This window comes from Drosophila willistoni, assembly GCF_018902025.1.
Source record: "Drosophila willistoni isolate 14030-0811.24 chromosome 2L unlocalized genomic scaffold, UCI_dwil_1.1 Seg168, whole genome shotgun sequence".
In the NCBI taxonomy this organism is placed as follows: Eukaryota; Metazoa; Arthropoda; class Insecta; order Diptera; family Drosophilidae; genus Drosophila; species Drosophila willistoni.
The window spans coordinates 2,579,629-2,597,905 of NW_025814047.1; the positions used below are offsets into that span (position 1 = coordinate 2,579,629).

The following is an 18,277-nucleotide window of genomic DNA, read 5'->3' on the forward strand; positions in this document are numbered from 1 at the left end:
GCAATATCAACGAGAAAAGTAAGAGAGAAATAGAAAAACGGAAATGCAAGCTTAAATAGTTTAATCAAGAATAAAATACATATTTGAAACTAATATACTAAATACAAACTAAATCTTTCGTTATACAAACCCAGATTGACCGACGGCGAAAAAGTAAAACCGATGACTGTGATTTAGATAAATAATTTTCCATTTCCAACCATTTATTAAATTCAAATTCAATCTTTTCCATTGCAATTCCCAAGTAGTTTTAGCGTTGAAGGTAAGGTCATTGCCATTCTTTTGCGAAGTCTCCTGTGATGAAACTTGGTAGTTCTCGAAATAGCTATTCGGTCAACATGTTTCCTTTTTGTTCTGCCTTTGAAATAATCTTTTTTTGAACAATTGTTTTAAGTTTTCTGATCGTAAAATTCTGAGGCTGACACCTATAAATTTGGCCATGAGTGTATAAGAGAGCAATATTAAAATATAGATATTTTTTGAAATAATTTATTGAAGTAAACTGTCAATTCAAGGAAAATGTATAAATATGTGCTCAAAGATTCGATTCAATATAGAAGTTTAAATGGTTTTAATTAAACCCTTAAATTAATGAATTTTCTATTACACAGTAAACATTGCCAAAGTAGAACAAACAATTTATATTAATTTTATATGAGGACAATTTATTAGGGTTTTACTGTAGACTTGATTTGCTTGTTATTAATTAAGCATTTACACATACGCACACATAAAGGATTCTTCTTCAAAAGGGACTTTTTGTTGTTGGCTTGTTGCATTTGATTTAGAAATGTTTTTGAATAGAAATGCGGCTATAAATTTGTACAAATGTAGAATGAATGCCTTTGAAATTGTACTCTCAACAGACACTTCAGACAAACGAAGATGTTGATAGCGATAATGATTGTGATGATAATGATGATGATAGAAAGGATGACTTAAGAAGCTCTGGACGGCCCTGGCTGGAAGCTTATGAAGTCACCCTGACAACCATTTGGGATAAAAGTCGTCTCTCTGTCTCTCTTCTGGCGAATTGTCTGTTGCCTTGGCACAAAGTGTTGGCTGTCTTCTTATGTTTTATCTTTCTTTTGGCTACTTTTTCCTTTCTTCCTTCCTTAATATAGTACCACTTTTACCTTGTTTGTGTGTTAGTTAATGTGATTATTTCACACTTGGTCTGCTTTGAACAAACATTTCCATTTTACTTGAATTTCTTCTCTCGTTTATTTGCCAATTTGTTCATTTATTTTGTTAAATGACACCTAAGACTTTGAATAGATTATGCACTGAGAGAATAACTAGCTATCAATTGAAGGATTTGAATAAGTTTCCCTTGAACATAAAATTTCAATTATCACTCTGTCTCTCTTTCTTGGATAAGAAATTGATTTTACTGTAGCTTAAAGTAAATTCAATTAATTGTCATAACATGCTATAGCTGCAATATTTAAATTTAAATTCATTTTACCTTTATACACTTGCTATGTCATTGTCTGTTGTCAGGTGGTGCGGGATTATTGGTTATTCTGGAGTGTTGTCTGAGTGCCTCGTCCCTTGTGCCATCTCCCCCTCAGCCAAGTTGTGGGCCATTGACTAAATAAATAAATACACATTGCACATTCTCTACGAGATGTATTTGTGTGTGTGTGTGTATGCTGACTGTGTTGTAGATGTATTTGCCCTGTTTTCCGACTCGGCGCCAATGCAATTCCAGACGCATTTTGCCCCGTATCTTCATTTCCCCTTCCTCATCATTATGATGATTCTGATCATCATCATCATCATCATCAGCGTCATCATCATCGTTTTTGGCTGGTCGCTGCTGTGCCTCGTGTTTACATGAAATGCCGCCTACTTGCTAAAGGTGACGACCCTCAAGCAGCTCCTTGCCTTGTCCCACATCTCTTTGAGCTCCCCACCTTCTCCTCCTGTGGCATCAACTTCTATTCTGCCTCTTGTTTGTTTCTTCTTATATTTATACCGCGTAATCTTTTTAAAAAATGGGAATATCAATTTTATGTGCAGGGCTAATCCCCTATAAACTCCATCTGTTTGAGGATAGATCTTACTTTGCCCCGTTCAAATAGTTCTCATAGTGATAGAGATCGTCAGACTTTGTTCCAAGAAGAGTTTTAAATGAGTAAGTTTTTAGATTACTTCTCTCCTTTTAACTCACATTTTTATCCTCTTTAAGCAAATGCAAAATGCAAATGATTCAAAAGTTGTTAGCTTGACCTTGACTCTTGTATAGCTCTCGTACCTAGGTACTAAAAGGAAAACCAAAATTGGCTTTGATAAATCAGATAAAGATATAAGTTTACTTTCAGTTGAACTATTCATCTTTTTAATTATTCAGAATATTGTAATACAACTTTCCTTTCAAAGGGTATCACAAAGTCGTTGCTTGCAACATATTTTGCGGTATTTTTTGCTCTATTGCTTGCTCTGTTGTTTGCTTTAACCTCTCCTTTGTCTGCTTGTTTTTGTTTCTGTTGTCAAAGAGGCAGCAGGATACAGAGGCATCCTGGGGAGAGGAGCGGCAAGTTGCCCATTGCTCTGCTGTTATACAAATTGTTTTTGCAACTGTCCGTTTTCAGGGTTGGCTTTGCACTGGTTTTCAAAGCCCGTGGCTGGCAATGAAGGGAATTTTGTGCAATAAACCAAACTTACTTATTGAGGTTCTCGTTTTTTCTTTTTTTTTTTCGTGCTGATTTTCGCCCTATTGGCCATATTTGGAATGCCAACTGCTGCTGCGCTACTTTAATTTAAGCCATTATTTTTTTTTCTCTCAACAAAATCTAAAATCAATACATAGATTCTATTTTTGTGGTGGCAATAAATGCGAAAAGCTAAATTGTTTGATTAAACAGTCGAATATGTCACACTCTTTTGATAGTCTAGCCGAAATGAATCTATTGCATTATGGGAACTTTTCATAGCATACTTTTTTGTAAGTCAAATAAACTTGAGAAATTTGATCTTAATTTTGCCACATGAAAATAAAAGGTGCTCGAAACCCCCATGAATCTCTAAGATATGATTTACAACTTCATGACATATTAAAATAATCACTAATTCTAAGCTTGTTAAAAGTTATTAAACTAAATCATTTTTCCGTTTCATGTTTGAATGTATGTATAATGTCCATAAAATAAAAAGCTTTAAAAGTTTTTAAACGTAAGTTTCACTTATGTGTGTAAAGTAGCCCAAATAATTGAGAAAATCTATAATTAATCAACTCTCTTTATTCTCTTACGTGTGTTGTAATCTTTTGGAAAATATAATATGTACATAAGTGTGACTTTTTTTTTTGCGATTTAGCAAGGTGAGAAATGACAAATTTGTGTACATATAGAATAGAATTTATTATATATGTATGTCCAATAAATTTAAATATAACATTAAAGCATATACATAAGTAGTGAAATTTGCTCAACTAGAAATGTAGTTACCTTGCTGGTTCCCCCTAGACTAACTGGTTCATTTGCAGTTTTTTTTTGTTTTTATTATGCCATTCGTTTGCTTCAATTCAATTTTGTTTCGTTGGTGGTGTTGGTGTTGGTGTGTTGGGTGCTGCTGGGAGCTGATGAAGTCGAGGCCCCAGTTGGCAGAGGCAGTTAGCTGGCGTCGTCGCTGCCGTCGTCGTTGTTGGTTGCCGTTTACTTTGCTTTTGGGGAATGGCTGCGACTGCGTTGTTTGTTTGTTTGTTTGCGTTTGTTTTAGTTGGTTGCCCTAAGGCTCACCTACCTCGCTACCCCCCTTCCTGACTCCCACATAGCCGCCAACCCCAGTCGTCATCATCATCATCATCATCATCAACATCGTAGTCGTCGTTCGTTGTCGTCGCATTGTTTTCTTGCGGACGGTCTCTATCAGAAAGGCAGCGACGCGACGTTAACGCCAGCAGCAATATGCTGCTGCTGTTGCTCGATCCGTTCTTTTGGGTCTCTCTCTGTTGTTGGCGTCGTCAGTCGTCGTCGGTTGTTGGACGCAGGCGTATGGTAGGCATTCGAAAATTGGATGCGCTTCGCGTCGCACGATTTTCAATCTCTCAACACAATCTCTCTGTGGAGTGTTTTGCTTGTTGTTTTGTTTATTGGTTTCGGTTCGGGTTCGGTTCTTCACGACAACGTGTTATCACGCGCCAATTGCGGCAATCGCTTAATGAGCAACAGCAACAAGAACAACAGGAACAACAGCAACTTGTTCTCTGTGTTCACTGTGCAAGTGTAACAACCAAAAGCAACAATAACAATAACAACAACAACAACAACAACAACAACAAAGAGTGTGTGTGTGAGTGTGTGTTGTGTGTTAATAATAAAAGCAAACAAAAGTCACGGCTGTCAATGCGGTTCAATGTCTCTGACTCTGACTCTTGAGTCTCTCTCTCTTTCTCCCTGTATGTGCTTGTTTCTCTCCGTAACAGTAGCCGGTGGCAAAACTGGTTTACAACAACAGCAACAACATCTTCTACTAAAAAAAACAACTTAACGACGCCGCGTCTGTTCAAAATTATAACGTTCAAGTTTTTGCCCTTTTCCAGTTAGTTAATCACCCAAGAATCATTAAACAACAACAAAAAACCTAAAAGCCACAAATAAAAACAAAGTGTCATATTTAGTGATGGTCGCGTGATTTACATTGTATGTCCGCAATTTGTGAAATAAAAGAAAAATACATTCATACAAAAAACCCTCGAAAATTGGATATTTACACGGAATTCATGGATTATATATACTGGAATAAATCTCGTTAAATTTGGAAAAATATATTATTTGCTTGGCAATTCCCCTCACTTAACGCATCCGCTAAGAGACTTTTAAATTATATTTAACGATGCTGAATGAGATTGTTTCTCAGAATTGTGTCTTACAAGATGTATTTCGAATAGTCGATACTCGAAAGGAAATACTCTTATCTTTCAATTCCTTTTAATATTTTTATATATATATATTTTATATAAAGAATTAAACTTCTTTGGTGAAGCTCTTGTAATTTTTAATCCTAAAACAATTTCGTTTTTAAACTTATCACTAAATCACACACACACTGATCACAACGTGACACGCTTATTTAACACTTCACTGCGATTCACCAGATCTGTCCGAGAGATAATTGACAATCAATCAATTAAAATATTTATCAAGTTCATTAAATATTCCAGTCACGCAATCATCTCTTTCTTGGTTATAGTAAATTGTCCAAACCAACTGTCAGAAGCGTGAAGAGTGCTGGGGCAGGTTCAGGTGATGGGTGGGCAGTGTGGTGGGGTGGGATGTGAATTGCTTTTAACCTCTTGACGGTGCACAAGTTGGCAGCACTACGATGAAGTACATGACTTGCCATTGCCGCTGCTGTAGTTGGTAGTGTAGGACAAATAAAACAACACAGTATTTTTTTCTTATTTTTATTCTTATTGTGCCCTCCCATGAAGAGTATATGCATTTTGATTAGAAGGATGATGGTTCATTTTAAGGATTCATCTAAATTATTTTGCCATGCTAGAAAATGCATTTGAAAAGGATTTTCTCTAAAATTTATCTGCTTTTGCACCACACTCATCACCAAGGCATAGAGCGCTTTATATAAAACTGATACTTTTAGCAATTCCATAATTTAGTAAATAATTCTTAATTACTTTATTTGTTTTTAAATTGACAAAAATACACTTTAAATATATCAGTCTTGAGTTAATTTAATGAAATATGATCCAGGTCCCATCTATGACTGATAGATCAATAGAAACCTATTAAAGCCGAAGCTAGTATTCCTCTGTTATCAGTATACCACATTCCTTGACGTGTTAATCTATATAATATACGCTCATATATATATTATTTATATACCTTTGATAATAATAGCTCCTAGAAATTTTAATTTGAACTCTAAGTTCTTAAATAAAAGTTTTAGCTTTAGCCCTAGTTCCTTATCAATAAAAAAGGGTCTCTAAAACATGAGATTTTCAAATAAACATTCTTATCGAAACATATTTCTTTTATAGTTTTATGTAGTTCTGTTTAGTCGTGGAGGTTTCCCTAATGGGGGTGTAAAGGCCTAAGTCAATACGTTTTTAACTGAAACCCAATATCAAGTAAGAGTATAGAATCAACAAAGTTAGCTCAACCCAAAGTTTTTATTTCCTTTTTTTTTTTTAAACACGCGCGTTGTGTTTTTTTTTTCTTTCTTTTTTGGCTTGTATTTGTTGTACCGTTCTAAAAATAAAAACGTTTTCATGTGCAGCTGAGTCTTGGCCCACGTCTTCCTTTTCAAACGAAGTCGCCGTCAGCATTGACGTCGACTTCGACGTTGACGTCGACGTTGTTGTTACTGAGCATGTATTTGTTATCGGTTATTTAATGTGATTTATTTGCGTGCGACTCTTGATTTATATCGCCTGAATTGGCTCACTTACACTGGAATACACAACGACAACTACAGCAACCACAACAACAACAACAACAATTTTCATGCTCTATGCGAACTGACACGCACATTGGCACTTAAGTGGGTCAAACAAATAATAATTGGCACGCCCCGCCCTCCCTCTGCCATCACCATCATCGCTGCTTTTGGCCTGGCCTCAATCTTAGTTATTGTAGTAATAGCACTTTGTGTCGTCCTTGTCTTTTCCTTTTCCTTTCTTTCCCCACACAATTGTGGGCGTTGTCGTTGTCGTCAATGAGGGCTGGGCCGGGCCAAGGTTAAGCTTTCCCCTCTCCCCCAAAAACCGTTTAGCATTTGCATTCACCTTTTGTTACTTCCCACACTAAATGAGGTCTTCCGCGTGTGTCCATCATCGCATTGCGTCAAATATTATACCTACATATATATACATTATAATTCCGTTTATAAATCAATGAATTTACATAATTGAAATCTCTAAGCTAAAGCCAAATGTCAACGAACCGTTATAATAACATTTTATTAAAACATTCTTCAAGCGTTTATTAAATCTATTTATACATTTGATCGGTGAGCTAAGAAACTGCGCAGTCGGTCTGGATTGAAATTAGTCATTATATTATTAAATAAATTGATTTTGAAGTTCCCAAAAGTATGCTACGAATAACTTAATACCTAGTAAATTTATTTGGCTCAGTGTTGACTCTTCGTTTCATCGTTTCATTTAAATGCACTCCAATTTAAATTCTTTCCCCGATTCTATATAAATTATCGTTTGAAATGATCTGGGCTTTTCCTTGATTTTTCAGTTTAGATTAGGTAAATTTATATATTTATATATTAAACGATCGAATGCCAAAATGAATCCCATCCCCCATTTCTTTTAAAATGTGTGATCAGGAGTTTTATAAAGCGAATATTTCCAAGATGATAAACCGTGATCGTTTATAACTTAATACTTAAATATTTTACTTACAATCGATCACTAATTTATAATTTATCTGTATTGAAACATTCGACCATCTTGCTTCACATTAAATATGGAGTCATTTTCAAGCCAAAAGGAACTTGAGCATCATTCTCAATATGTTCAATGAATGACTCATCAGACATTTCGTACAAGTCACTTTCACCCAATGCCAAAGAAAAAAAAGCATCTCAGCGTGCATAGTGTGTGTTTTTGTTGTTGTATTGTTCTTGTTATCTGTTTTGACAGGCCTTCAATTGAGAGTGTCTGTGAGTGTGTGTGTATGCTCTTTGAGTATATTCATGAGTTCGCTCAATTGTACTTAAAGCACGCAGCGGTGGCAAGCAACAAGTGAGTGGCAGTTGTTACTGCTGGCATTTCCATTAGCCAGTCAGTGGCAACAGTTGTTGCAGCACCGTTGCATGTAATGCATAATTAGTTACCTCTTAATCTGCAACGTCGTCGCGTGTTTGGCCAGCGTTTTTACGTGTTTACTTAATTGCCACGAGAAAGAGGGAGAGAGAGAGAGAGGGAGAGAGAGTGAGGCGGAAAAAAAGGGGGCACCCCAGCGGATATGGATGCATCATCATCATCATCATCATCACACATCTTTCGTGATCAGCGTCATCCGTCGTCGCGTTTAATTCCACGCCCAAGTGCACAAGGCAAAAAAAAAAAAAAAACTACAGAAAATACCGCGTGCGCCTCTACTCATTGCATTTTTTCCTCCTTTTTTTATATCAATTTCAATTAAATTTAATTTGTTTCGAGCAAAGCGCAGAGAAAAGGCCAACAGCAACAAAGTGTTTAAAATAAAAAGAAGTTTATTTGTGTGTGCAAAACAAAAATGAAATAATGTGAAATAAAAGTTAAAGGCCAAAAACAAAATAAAGAAAAGCCCCTAAAAAAATACAACGAAATTTTAATAAAAATGGCACAAAATCTAACTGTTATAAGGGGCAGCAGCAACAGCAGCAGTGGCGACAACAACAACACCAACAGCAGCAGCAACAACAACACCAACATTTCAAACTTTAACAACTTCAAGCCAAAGGATACAATTGGCTGGAAAAACTACAAGAAAGTGAAAACTTATCTCATTCTCAAAGATCAGCAGAGTGAAAAGGTACCCAATCCAATTCAAGACGAACTCGTTTTTACCATATTTAGAGATTTAAATCTTCTGCACACTTAATGAGTTGTAACCGCTATAAAGACTAGAATGCCAACAACTTCCTTTGTCGCACGACAATTATGAGACACAAGTTTAGAAAGTTCTTATGTGGCAAATAATTAAATATTTATTCTATTATAGACATATTGAAATATCAAAACCCACGCGAAACAATTCTCATATACACACTTTTGCAATGACAACAAGACAAGAAAAATTGAAGGCGTTTCCAATTATGCAAAATATAGATGTACGAATTGTTTACAAATACCAGGGGAGATTTTTCAAATTTTTGACGGGAAACATGTAGAGAATTTTGTTGTTGGAAAACATTTTCCGAACATATGTGGACAGTTTTTTCTTTATACACAAATACAAAAGATAGACACGTTGTGGTCAGTTCGCAAATTTTTCTTTTTCGCATAAACATTGTCAGAAGATGTTGAGTGACGTCAATGATTATATAAAATTGCTTAGAGATAATATTTTAAGGATACAGGTCAAAAAGCTCTTTTAACATAGCAGACGCTTAAAAAATTCGGTTGATTATGCAATTAATTCTATAAGTTCTATATGAATTGTTCTATTAGAATTCTCTAATATCTCTCTTAATCCATTTCTATTATATATTTTCTAGTTTATAAGGCTTAATTTGACTTTTAAGGAACGAAGAACAATGTTTCGCTGCTTTAATTTGACGAGCCAACATTTTTTCTTCGAAAAAATTCACATGCAAAATTCACTCAAAAACATTTGCAATTTTTTTCCAACAAAAATCAATGTATTGTCTTCTAAGAATGAGGGGTAAGAGAAGGTAGCATACAATTTTAAGAGAGACTGATCTGGTGTTAAAGAAATGGTGTATAGGTTTTTCGCATGAAATACCATAAACCTAGTTATGAGCCCAATACAAAACACAATATAAGCCTAAACACTAGAAAGTTCAATCAACTGATCATCAATCATTAGATACTTTTTGTATAAATCACAATAGTTATCCGGATTAAGCGACTATAACACCTGTGCAAAATATTTTATTGTTTCTTCTCTCTAAGGCTATTGTTATTAAGCTGTCTAATTCTTCAGTCAGGTTTTTCAAAGTCATATACAATTTGCAATGTTATTTCACCACCCTCTTTTTATGTGGATGATCATTTATTTACATTTTTAATGAAAACATATTGCCAAATTACATTGAAATTGTTTATTAATATTTTAACCTTCTCTTGCCCTTATTAAAGATTCGTTTTATTATCTGTTATCTTTAATATCTTACAATTAGTCACTGGCCATTGCCGTTGTGCTATATAACTATAGCTTTGTCTAATTTTGGTCTTTTGGTCAATAGCTTTTAAACTCATTTGTTCCTGTTGTCACTGACTAATCATTTTCCTGGATTCACTGGATTACTAGACCATTCGGACTGATGAGATGCCTGGTTAAGCTTGTGAATATAGCAGTTTGCTGCATTCAGAGAGTATATTGACGATTATTATACAATACTTATTATAACGATTCAGGTCAGATCACTTAGATCTACGCAAATGACAGTTACTCGTTAGAGTAATCAAAGACCAAACTTCTATGCTCATTCCATTCTTTTCGAAGAAGAAATCAGGAACTCAGTTATTTTTCGGGTTAAGGTGGATTTGGCTCTTCTTACTCCTCTTCTATTCTAATTTATATTATATTTAATCAATCTTTTTCATCTTAGAATTGAATGAACCACAATAATGCAAATTAGTTTGGGTGGAGAGCTTTTTGTTTTTTTTACAATGCTCAGTAGGCTAATTAAAGTTTGCTAAAATAAAAGTTGTACAACAAGAAACTTTTTCTATAACCACAATACTCTCGTTCCATCTCTCCCTCTCATGTGTTTTTTCTCTCACTCTGCCTTGTAATTAACAAGCAAACAAAAAGACTACAAAAAATAAATACCCACAAAACAAAAACAAAAAAGTTCTTTTATAAAAAGTTATTAAACGGTCATGACCCCCATTTTCAAAATGCCTTATCAACGCCAGCAGAGGCATCAGCAGCAGCAGCGGCACCGGCAGCAAAAGTGGCATGAAAAGCGAATATAAAAAACAACAAAGTAACGAGGGGAAAAGGAACATAGAGCGAGAGAGAGAGAGAGAGAGAGAAAATAAAAAATGACGAACTTGTTTTTCAAAAGCCCACTAACAGACAGTTGGAGTGGGACAGAGAGGAAGACGAAATTGAACCCCCATCCAAAACAGAAGCCACAGCTGGAGACGCCAGCGTCACTGGCTACGTCTCCATCTCCTTATCCGCACTCCTTCCTCCTCTTCCTCCATCTTCTGTTAGCAATGGATCAATAAATATGGATGACATGGCATTGTCCAGATTGATGTGTGTGCCGGCTGCATGACAAACACACAAAGATATAGATACACATACGTATTCGTATCTTTATATAGTAGATGGATTCCTTCTTCTCTCCTCCTACCACCCCCTTCCATCACTCTGTGTACATCCAAGAGTTGTGTAATAAAAATGCGCGCCGATGTTGCCCATGTTGCCATTGCCGTTGCCGTTGCCGACGCCGCCTATCAATGTCAAAAAATCTGACACACAATGAAAATATATTTATGTATAAGTAAAGTAAACAAACAATTAAATTGCTTAGTGCCTAATAAAATAAATGAATGCTGCTCGCTCTGACTGCCATACCAGATATGACTGGATAGCAACTCAGACACCAAGACAAATGGACAGACACACGGACAGGCCGACTGAACGACAGCAGTTGGCACAAATACAAAATATTAAGATAGAAAGAAGATTTGCAAAAAAAACCAACCAAGCAAGCAAAAAAAAAATAAGAAAAAAAAGACAAAAGAATGAAACGTAAACGAAGAATAAACATAAAATCCACTTGGGCGTATACGTAATATATCAAATGGCCCGTTGTCATTGCCATTGATGAGCATGATGAAAATGAAGATGGGGATGATGAGGATGAGGACACTGATGATAATAATGGTGATTGCCAAAGGAGTGGGCGAATTGGCGGAAGAAAATAAATGAAATATTCTGTGTGTGCAGAGCTACTTGGGTTTCTCTTTTGCGTCAGAATGGCTTCGTTTCTATTTCTGATCCGTTCTCACATGTCGTATACGTAATTTTATGATAAGTGCTACTACAAAATGGGAAAAACTTTCATCAACTGAATCACTCGATTTGACAATAATCAATAATCGAAACTATATTGTTTAAAATTGAATGTCGAACCAAACTTTTAACAAAACTTTAACAATAGCCACAGCAGAAGATTGGTCAAACTAAAGATAGCCACTGGATAGGTCTGGAATTATCTAGACATTCTGGTTTTAAGCCATTTCGAATTCATTATCTAAAACGATTGCAAAGGTTCATTATTTTGAAAAGATAATACGTCAATGTTTACCCTAGACGACTACCTTAATACATCCAGCTGTAAGAGTATTTGTATATTTTTGTCCCTCATTAAGTTTTTATAACTAGCTTATTTTTTCGATTAAAAACTAAAATAATCATTATTTGTGCAGACCTCGGTAGATGAGTTGGCTAAGTGGACCGGTCATTTAGTCAAGTGAACAACGAGTATCCGGGTTCGAATCCCAGGCTAGTGTATGGATGTAGTTGTTGCCAGTGCTTGTAAAATATAGTTAGGTTGATAGTTTACTACAACTATATCCTATACTATAATAATAATAATAATCATTATTTGTGTTGAAGTCTTTTTATTGACTTTTGTTTCGCATTTACATGATCCATTTGTAATCTATGCTATAGCACTAAATCAGCTAGTCAAAATGTATGGACAACATTTCTAGAAATTGATCGCAACGAGCCATTTATTTGTTTTTAATTTGTGATATTAACTGAAGAAAAGGCAGGCTTTTGTATATATGTAAAACACCAAATTATTCGATACTGTCGGCCGGCTGTCCCACTTAGTGACCCAGGCCCAAATGTTAGAGCGTATGTATGAGAGGGCTAGATTTGATTATATGATTGATTTGATTACTTTCAAAGTGAATTGAGTAAAAGTTGGCTAGTATAATGATATTCGCTTCTTGACCAAGCACTTTTGTACAATTTGAGAGTTGGTGGTTAATGTCGATGAAGATTTTTTCCAGTCACTAGCCTATTTATAACTAAAATTAAGTATATCAATACCAAACGACAATTCCAAAAGCAAAGTAATGCGTAGCAACTTAATATCTATAACTAAATATTAAAACTACTTTTACACTAAAAACACTTTAATTTAGTTATTGTCAATTATGAAATTCAATTTCAAACTAAACATGTTATAAAAATGCCTCAGTGCAAGGGTATATAAAATTCGACTGTTTGCCACTTGAAACATCATTGGAGAGCTGTTAATATTGAATTATTATAGTCATTTTAGTTATTTCAACATTTGTTATTAGCTATGAGTAATTAAATAATGCATATAGATATAATATGCTAAGTAATATCCCCAACCCTGATTTCTATTTATAGTTGCTGTAAATTACGTAGCTTATTTTAACAGTTATTTGTTAGAAGTGCCGCATGGGCGTTAATCGATTTTAAATAGAAATATATTTATAATTCACGCCCCTGATATATTCAAAGCAACTGTCTTATATAAAAGCAATTTATACGGAATTCTATAGATAATTATTATTATTATAATTGGATTAAAAAATTAATTTGCTTTTGTTTTTGTTGTTTTTCAGGCCTGCCACAAACCAGAATCGGAACGTTCCTATTTACTGCGCAAGCGTCCCGCACCCGTGAGTGCCTCCACAATGGAGAGAACGACATTCGTTTGCTATACTTGTGGATTGGATACCCAGTCATCTCAGTTGCGATTGATTTACTGTTGTCCCAATGCCGAGCGAGAGCCCTACTATTCCTTTATTAAGACCATGAAGGTCTATAAAAACGCTAGTCCCATTAGTCCTCAGGGTAAGTTTAAGAATGAAATTCAAATGATTTCAATTAATTGGAGCTGCTCTTTTATTGCTATCATCCCGTAGGCATGGTTCAGGTCTGTGCCAGCTGCAATGAAAAGCACTCTAGCCGGGCTGAGGGTGTTCCAGCAGCAGCAGCAGCAGTGGTGGCACCTCCACCAGCATCAACATCAGCACCACCAGCAGCAGCACATCTCTCATCTGCTGGTAACATGGACTCATCATCGTCCATGGTCAATTCGGTCATTTATAATTCAAGTGGAAATAATTTACCAGCGTCTTATACTACAACTACGACTGGTCGCCAATCACCATCTGAGAAATCATTGGCCAATTCAGATTCAACTAGCAATGTGCGGTTTAAGGTGAGAATTCGTTACGAATTCCAAGCAGATCAAACTGGTCTGCTCGCTCAATCATCAACATCAGAATCAGAATCAGAATCAGAATGCCATCGTATATACATTTTCCATCGTCATAAAATCGGCTAAGCGCAAAACATGGAAATTTACTAGCAGTTAAAGAGACAAATCGAAAGAGAGAGAGAACTAGAGGGGGATGAGATAATGTTTATATATATATATATATATAAAAGAAAAACTGATTAAGCGAGAGAGTGAGAGGAAGAATGGGAAATGCATTGGCTAATGGGAGCAGAGTGTTTGTTGTTCCTGCTGTTGTTGTTGTAGCGATAACATTAATGACACTCGATTGATAACCCAACGAACTTTTGCTACCATAAAAGGTGATGACTGCGTTGTCGTTGTCGGCAGACACAACTGATCATGATGATGATGAACTGGCATTGTTGAGTAATCCATTTGCATGGCTGAAGGTCGATCTCTCTCTCTCTCCCCTCCTCCTTTCTCTCATAGTGTAGAATAGTATGTGATATCAATTATCTTCTTTTTTTTTTTATAAAGTAACACAAAGTCATTGAAAGAGAAGGCAAGCAGGCTGTTTAGCAAGAAGGTGGTAGGTGGCAGAGACTAGGCAAGTTTCATTAATTTCGTTTGCTTATCAGGTCTACTTTTGGGGCGTGTCAACCTAAGCGTCCAGGCAGTCGAGTGTCAGCATGTTAACCAATTTGAGTCAACACAAAATGTCAAGATAAGATAAGCAGAACAGAACAGAACAGAGCAGAGCAGAGGGAGCAGCCCCAGTCTCAATAATGAACCACGGCAGCTCCGCATGCTCCCTTCGGGTAGTTGACTCGTTTAATAATACATATACATACATATATATGTATACATATAATGAAATTATAGTAAATATAGAAACACACAAAAAAGAAATAAACGAAAAAAAAAACGTGGGTAAACTTTGCCGATTCGTGTTTTCAGGCAACTGCTTCAAACCGGTTCTATCTCAGAGACCCATAATTTATAGCATCCAGTTTATAATGCACTTTATATTTATTTAGTTATTCTTGTTGCTTATTATTTTATTACTCTTCCGTTTTAATCCTGCCAAGATAAAAGTAATAATAAAAGTCTTCTTGACTTTATTTCATAACAACATTAGCTTATAAGAAGTTGTTCTTTTTTTTGTTATCACCAAAAATACGACTAAGAATTGGACTTAAACAATGACTTTTAATGACACTTAAAACATCAAGGACTCTTCTTGGTCATTAAGTAGGTGAAAAAAGTATTAAAGTTATCAAACAACACGTATTTAAGTGTACAAAGGGATTATAATTTATTAAAGTAAACTGAAAGTTAAACATATGTATCAGTCAGAGTTGTGTGCTTATTTCTAGGCAATACTCTTCTAGAAGGTATAGGAAATTCACATTGAATTTATATATTCTTCATGATTTATGTAGTTACTACCAATGAAAGACGTTTAGTTTTTTGTAGATAGGCTATAAAATAAACAACTTAGTTGGGCTTAGTCAAATGACATAATCAAGCAAACAATTAGACTAGAACTTATGAATTTCACTTACTATAACTATAAAGTATCAATTTTTACATCAGACAGTTAAACTTCTTAATATTAAACTCAAATGTTTCTTAACAAGTTCATTTTCGTTTGTGATCTTAAATAATATATTGCATGTAAATATTTTACAAATTCTTCCACTCACAATTATGACATTTACAGTCATTTTATTCCCAAGTCTATACGATTTTTTTTACGAAATTGCAATCAAATCGGATGGTTTTCTGTTTTATTGGTGTAATGAATTGATTAGTTAATCAATCTTAATGGCAATAAGACGTTAATCACTCGTTATATTCAAAGTGATGGCAATCAAATAAACTCAAGTGGTTTTAACAATTCCTTCTACTTCTATTGAAATTTAAATTCATGACCGTAAAAACATCTACAGCAATTTTGCTGTCATATAACATTGTACAAGTTGTGTTCATAAATTATACAAGTAAAAGTTGACTTTTAACTGAAATATCTGCAGTTAGCAACGTATTTGAAACGGTTTCTTGAAATTTCACAATATTTGCACAAGACGAAAATAAAATTAACACTCATTTGAAGCGCAACCTTGACTGAGTTTAACGACATACATCTGCGTATGTATTTATTTATTTATTTATTTATACCCAAAGGAGAGAGATATGTACATATATATGTATATGTATGCATGTATACATAATTTGTTGCTGTTATTTGAATTCTAAACAATTGCAAAATGTTGTACGGTCTCTTGAATAACCTAACCCCATCCCGTTTTGTTTGCTTCGCGTGTAGCAAAATGAAAAAAATAAAAACCAAATGAATAAACCAAGACAAATACTTGCTTAGCTGAGTCAAAAATGATAAATATATATATAAAGGTGTATATATAAGAACTTATCTTTAAACAGGTGCCCAAAGCACCAACCAAAACCCCTTTCAAAATAACTAAAGACAAAGCTAATGCCCAATAAGACTTCTGCTCCCATTTCTACTTTAGTCATTGCACAATTCGAGACAAAGTAAACTTTACGAAACTCCACACAAAAACAGAAACATAAATTAAATACACAAGATAAATGCAAATAGATTTTATCAATAGCCAACTCAATATTTAAACATTTCCATTTCTTGCGTTTTGTTTAAATTTGCATTCTCTTGATTGTTTCCTTCCTCTACTCCCCGATGCTCCTTAAATGACAGTCTTGGGGCTTTGCATTGCAAATATTTGCCTTGACAACACTTTTTCTCCCCATTTCTTTCTCTTCTTTCCTCGGAAACCTATTTGGAATGGTCTACATACGTACGAAAATACCCACATATTCTACAGATCGTACACATTTATAATTGGGCTGGTAATAAAAATATATATAGACATATATATTTACCAATACTTAAAACTTATGGATTTCCCATATTTATAAATGTTTGTTTTTGTATGAAAATTTTAGCAGTATATTTTTAAATCAGGGAAATATTTCAGTTTATTTTATGGCCACGAAGCCTTTGAAAAATATTCAATGAATTTGAAACTGGTTTTCAAAGTGCTTTGAAATTGTTTGTCAAAACATATTACGAACTTAATATTTTGATTCCTAATGTTTAGACTAGAGATTGAAGACAATATAGAGGAGAAAAAATTTCAAAAAATATTCGAATCAGTTGAGTTATAAATCAAGAAGATCGGTTTAGACAGTATAGACCAAATTTCTTGAAATAGTTAAATTTAAAAAAAAAGCTTATACTTTGAAATATTGTGTTTTGAAAAATGAATCGAATTAAATTACAAATTGAAAAGTTCTATTCAGATATTTGGCACACAATTCCTTGAAAAGGTTAAATTACCTTACCTATACCTTCATGTACTTTCGATTATTGTGTTTTGAAAAAAGAATACTCGAACCTTTCCAACAAAACTGAAAAAAAGTTCCATATGCAACTTGCGAAATATAATAAAATTAAATTCTTTTTTGTATACCATTCAGTTTTCAATTTTGGAAAACAATTTTGTGAGCCACATGTCGTATGGGCGATATTTGTCTTGACTTGCTCTATTAAAAACAAACCAGCCTAACGTTAATACATATGTATATCAACTTAAAAGATAAAACAAAGTTAAGCAAACAGCTGACTAGTCCGTGTCATTCAACCTCAGCAAATACCAAAAACAAAACAAAAAACTTAAAAAAAAAACAATCCCAAAATAAATATTGAGCTAAAAAAACAAAGCTGTGAAATAAAAAAAAGAAAAGCGGAAATATTCGTTTATAATTGTATAAACTCAAAAGCGTTGTCAACACTCACCCATAAGTATTTATTTTTATTATTATATTTTTTTTTGTTATTGCGATAATTACTATTCATTCGTGTAGCAATTAGTTTAAGAATCAGCAATGAGTTCTTTTGTTGACACACTTCAAGATTGTATAAATCGTTATAAGCAGAATACACTAGAGATGTTTCTGAAGGAGGGGGAAAGGCTCCAGGTATTGACTTTTAATGACACTTGGGCAGAGTATTGACATACATACATACATACAAATAAACATGCCAAACGGCCAAGTCATTATGTGTGGGCAATCGATGAACAATAAATGGGTAAACAATTCGTACTACAAAAACACAAATAAAAATTATTAAAACAAACAAATTTAAAAGAAGAGAGTTTGGTATATAGACATTCATTTAATATTTACCCATTAAAAAAAAGAAGGTATTAGGTTTAAATTATACTAATTTTAATATAAATATTCTTCTCATATAAATGTTTTTTTAAATATGGTCAAATAGTGGAAGAATTTCATCATAACTGAAAGCCCGAAATGGTCTGCTTGAGGTGGC

The 18,277-nt window shown here is 34.3% G+C and overlaps 1 protein-coding gene across 4 annotated transcripts in view; it reads left to right on the top strand.

The window, feature by feature from the left end:
- The window catches only part of LOC6643290 (protein enabled homolog), an 87,088-nt gene that overhangs the window by 22,894 nt on the left and 45,917 nt on the right, over nucleotides 1–18,277 (top strand). For 2 of the 4 annotated variants that reach the window (XM_023176285.2, XM_023176286.2), the window contains exons 1-3: nucleotides 8,271–8,498; nucleotides 13,280–13,511; nucleotides 13,583–13,881. In XM_023176285.2, the coding sequence (XP_023032053.1) occupies nucleotides 8,304–8,498; nucleotides 13,280–13,511; nucleotides 13,583–13,881 (726 nt within the window). In that variant the 5' untranslated portion in view covers nucleotides 8,271–8,303. Of the gene's footprint in view, nucleotides 1–8,270; nucleotides 8,499–13,279; nucleotides 13,512–13,582; nucleotides 13,882–18,277 lie in introns of those variants that run through there. The other 2 variants (XM_023176283.2, XM_023176284.2) reach the window with 1 other exon arrangement.